Raw genomic sequence first — 4,044 nt, forward strand, 5'->3', positions numbered from 1 at the left:
TCCAACTCTTTGTGGCCGTCACAGCAGCAGAGGCGGCTCCGCTCCAGGAGTGCGGCCTTGTGAGGGGGAAATGTGTTTGTTGGCACAGCACCGCATCCTGCCTTGTCTCAGGTCTGTGGAAACCTCGCGGACTGTCACAGAGTGCGTTCGTGCTCCTAAACTGCTTGCATGCGTGAGCTAGTTTCGAAAGGCTTGATTATAAAGATTAATATGATTTGATGGGGGTAGTTAATGAACTTTGTCCCGTATTCAAGTCCTTATTTTCTTCTCTCATTTCCTCTTTGCTTAGGAGTCAACAGAAATGACTAACCGAGAAGAAGCGGAGATACAAATTTCAGAATTAGATTTACTCTCTAGCATGTTTCCTTATGAGGAAGAGTTCGTTGTGACTGACCAGCTAGCTGTAGCGGAGCTAAAACACTATGTTGAGAATGAGTCTGCAGAGATGCCATCTTCAAAAGTTCAGTTTATACTGAACATAAAGCCAGAGGTCTCTAATGCCCCTATGGTATGGTAAACGCATACTTTATTTTATTTTGTGAGGTTTTAGGGCTTACTTGATCTGAACACCTGCGGTTTTTTTGGGTTTTTTTTAGGTGGAATTCTCTATGGCCTGTGCTTTACCGTTTAAATATCCAGCTGTTCTACCAGAAATTACTGTGAGGTATGGTATTAAAAGTCCAGGTAACAAAAACATTTAGAAGCTATGGTGTACTACATAGATAGTTATAAAAAGAAAAGGCAGTCCCGTTTTGGAAGTTTACTGTCAAATTAAGCCAGAAGGACCACAGTGTTGAAGAAAAACAAATCTACAAGGTTATGATTTCTCTGGTATCCTCAACAAGTAAGTGAGAAAAATAGGAAAAGCATGGAGTGCCATCTTCTGTACAGAGGGATTACACATAGATACTGTTCATAGGTTTGATGCTCAAGAAGAGAGACTTGTCCACTTTGGCAAGGATTAACACTAGCCAAAGGAATAAAAATTTACTTGGTCTTATTCTTCCCTTGTCAAAATGCTGTCTCTCCCAGGCTTCTGTTATTTTTTTTATTGGAACATACCTGTTTAAAGAAGTAGCCCTGCGTATTGCAGGAAGTCACTTTAGCCACCATTCTGACTTTTCAAGTACATTTTCCTTGATTTTGATTTACAGATTGGTAGTAGTATGTGTGAACTCAAAGAGTCGGCACACTGGTTCAGTACTGATTAAGACCTTTTCATAGCTAATATGACTTAAATAATAGTAAGTATATACCATCTAAATGCAGCCTGGGTTTTCTTGGCAGCTTGAAGTAAAACTGTTCAAAAAACATGCTAAACTGTAAGCGTATTACAACTGCATTTATATTTTTCTTTAGGTCATCGTTACTGAGCCGCTCTCAGCAGCTTCACCTGAACTTGGATCTAAAAACTTACTTGACGCAAAACTGCAGTGGTGAGCCCTGCATGTTGAGTGCAAGGGAATGGGTTAAAGACCATGCAGCTGCTTACATTGACAAGGAGCTTTCATCTTCCTCAGTGACAACATCAAATGCCACTCAGTCAGAAGTCATCATGTTCACTCGACTTTGGATCTATAGTCATCACATTTACAACAAGCAAAAAAGAAAGAATATTATTGACTGGGCCAGGGAGCTCTCTCTGTCAGGGTTTTGCATGCCAGGGAAACCAGGTGTTGTTTGTGTAGAAGGTCTACAAAGTAGTTGTGAAGAGTTCTGGTCAAGGTTAGTCTTTCTTTGTTCTTAAATGTCATTAGTAGTTAGAATATTACATTTTTCATGTTGTATATGTGGCCTGTGAAGGTTTGCAAAGAATGTGTACTTATCATAATGTATACTTAACATAATGTATTTCCTACTCTGAATATCCACTGTAGTATTGGTTGCAGAAATCAAAGCTGCTAGTATCACACAATGCCTATTTTTTTCTGTTTTATCTTCCTCTGTATTTCACTTGTGTAGCAATGGACTGCAGTACCCTAGTCGCATTAGATATGTGTGTTGTTATATTGCTCTGCATTTGTGTTTTATTCTGCTCCCATCATTTATATTTCTGGGTGGTGCAGACTAAATGAATGTTGTCATTTGATTGTAACAGTAAGAGAGTAGGAGAATATGAGAATTCATAGCACAGGCAAGGCAGAAGTGAGCACTAAAATTGAAACCACATCTTCATCAATTTTTTTGTGAAAAGTAACATTAAGGTTTTTCAATCCTAAGGCAATACAAAGAAACAAGTTCCTGCTTATGGAAGTGTTTGCATGTGAGTAGTGTTTCTCTGACCAGCCAGGGAACCATTATCTCTGTGAAGATATAGGTGCAAATGGAATTTGTTGACTTCTGTGATAATAGCTATTTCATAGTATTTCTAAAATAGTCTTATTTCATAGGCACATTCATATTTCTCCAATTTCTTTCAGAGTGAGAAGATTAACATGGAAAAGAATTCTCATTCGGCACAGAGAAGATGTTTCTTTGGAAGGTGGAGGACATGCTGAGATTCAGAAACAAAGGAAGTTCTCCGCTTTGGAAGAAAAATGTTTCGATGCACATGGTGCCAAAGGCAATCATATGGATTTGGGGCAGCTATATCGGTTTTTAGAAGAAAAAGGATGCGCTGACATCTTTCAAATGTACTTTGGGGTTGAAGGGCATTGAAGGGGTTGACAATCACTGGCCCAAGCACGTATGTTTTTAAGTTAATCTTCGTAACAGATTCCTTAGCTGTTCTGCAGGAGTTGATCAGAGAGGGAATTAATAATTTGTGGTTTATACAATGAATCCAGTTTTCAATGAAAACAAATATACAGTGAGATGCTGAACAATGAAAATTACTAAATGACTGCTTTATTACACTTTCTGGTGTTTAGGGTACATACCTAGTTACAGGGAAAGAAAATATGTTTGATGAACTCCTAGGCCATTACAGAATTATAGGTGAATTAATAGATGTGATGAATGAATGTATGAATAAGAAGAGACAAAAGTGAAATACGAGTATCTCAGGAGAGGAATTGTTTGTATTATTTGTTGTTGTTTACATACACTACATGAAAATTTTTTTGTAACAATCTTCTATTCTGCTTTCTATCTGGAAGTATATTGAGCCATGATATTAACATTTTATTAAAAAAACCAAACAGCCAAAACCCAAACCAAAACCAAGCTAACCAAACAAATACAAAAGGAATGAGCAAGTTCACAAAAGTCTTGCTTAGGCAAACAGGATGAGCTAGGATGCCTACTCTAAGGCATAAAAATTTTCCATAGCTAGGCTTGAGTGTGCAGACGTCATGGCAGCTTTCTACTGCACCTGTAGCTGAGGAGCCCAGTCTCTTTACTCATGTTAAAGCAGAATGTTACCTGGGGATGGGTTGCCTTATGGGAAGCACACTCCAGAACAGGGAAATGATCCTCACTGGGCTGAGCTCGTGGAGTTGCAGCCCAATAATGTAAAGTGAGTTACACTGCCTGTGCTCTTGAATCCAGTTTCAACAAAGTTGTATCAGAATGATAATTTGATTTCTTTGCTTATGGATTGTGTATCTAAATCACACATGTCAAATCATAAAATGGGGTGGGTTGGAAGGGGCCTTAAAGACTACCTAGTTCCAACCCCTCTGCCACGGGCAGGGACACCTTCCACTAGACCAGGTGGCTCCAAGCCCCGTCCAGCCTGACCTTGACCACGGGCGGGGATGGGGCAGCCACAGCTTCTCTGGGCAACCTGTGCCAGTGTCTCACCACCCTCATTGTGAAGAATTTTTTCCTGATGTCTAATCTAAATCCACCTTCAAGTTTAAAGATATTTTCCCTTGTCCTGTCATGACGTTGTTAAAAGTCCCTCTCCAGACTTCCTGTAGGCCCCTTTAGGCACTGGAAGCTGCTCTAAGGTCTCCCCGGAGCCTTCTCTTCACCAGGCTGAACAACCCCAGGAGTCGCTTACTTCTAACTGATGAAGACCTGTTAAAATTCCCAGGATCTCTGGTGTGCACTCGGACACGGTGATTTCATTCGGCCAGTGCGGATTTGCCTCTGGTCGTT

General features: G+C 40.1%; 1 protein-coding gene across 1 annotated transcript; it reads left to right on the forward strand.

Annotated features, from left to right (window-relative positions):
* Window positions 1-301: 301 nt before the first annotated feature.
* RWDD2B (RWD domain containing 2B) lies at window positions 302-2,658 on the forward strand. The gene is made up of 4 exons (XM_010012916.1): window positions 302-508; window positions 597-664; window positions 1,360-1,725; window positions 2,421-2,658. Exons 1-4 carry the CDS (start codon window positions 302-304, stop codon window positions 2,656-2,658), a joined length of 879 nt encoding a protein of 292 aa, XP_010011218.1.
* The last annotated feature ends 1,386 nt before the right edge of the window (window positions 2,659-4,044 follow it).

This window comes from Nestor notabilis, unplaced genomic scaffold (assembly GCF_000696875.1).
Source record: "Nestor notabilis isolate BGI_N333 unplaced genomic scaffold, ASM69687v1 scaffold10564, whole genome shotgun sequence".
NCBI classification, from domain to species: Eukaryota; Metazoa; Chordata; class Aves; order Psittaciformes; family Psittacidae; genus Nestor; species Nestor notabilis.

What these genes read in the sequence shown, in the direction of transcription:
- RWDD2B (XM_010012916.1), top strand. Translation starts at nt 302, where the DNA reads ATGACTAACCGAGAAGAAGCGGAGATACAAATTTCAGAATTAGATTTA. An exon ending in CTACCAGAAATTACTGTGAG is followed by an intron (nt 665 to 1,359) that starts GTATGGTATTAA and finishes ATTTTTCTTTAG; the next exon opens with GTCATCGTTACTGAGCCGCT. An exon ending in TGTGAAGAGTTCTGGTCAAG is followed by an intron (nt 1,726 to 2,420) that starts GTTAGTCTTTCT and finishes AATTTCTTTCAG; the next exon opens with AGTGAGAAGATTAACATGGA.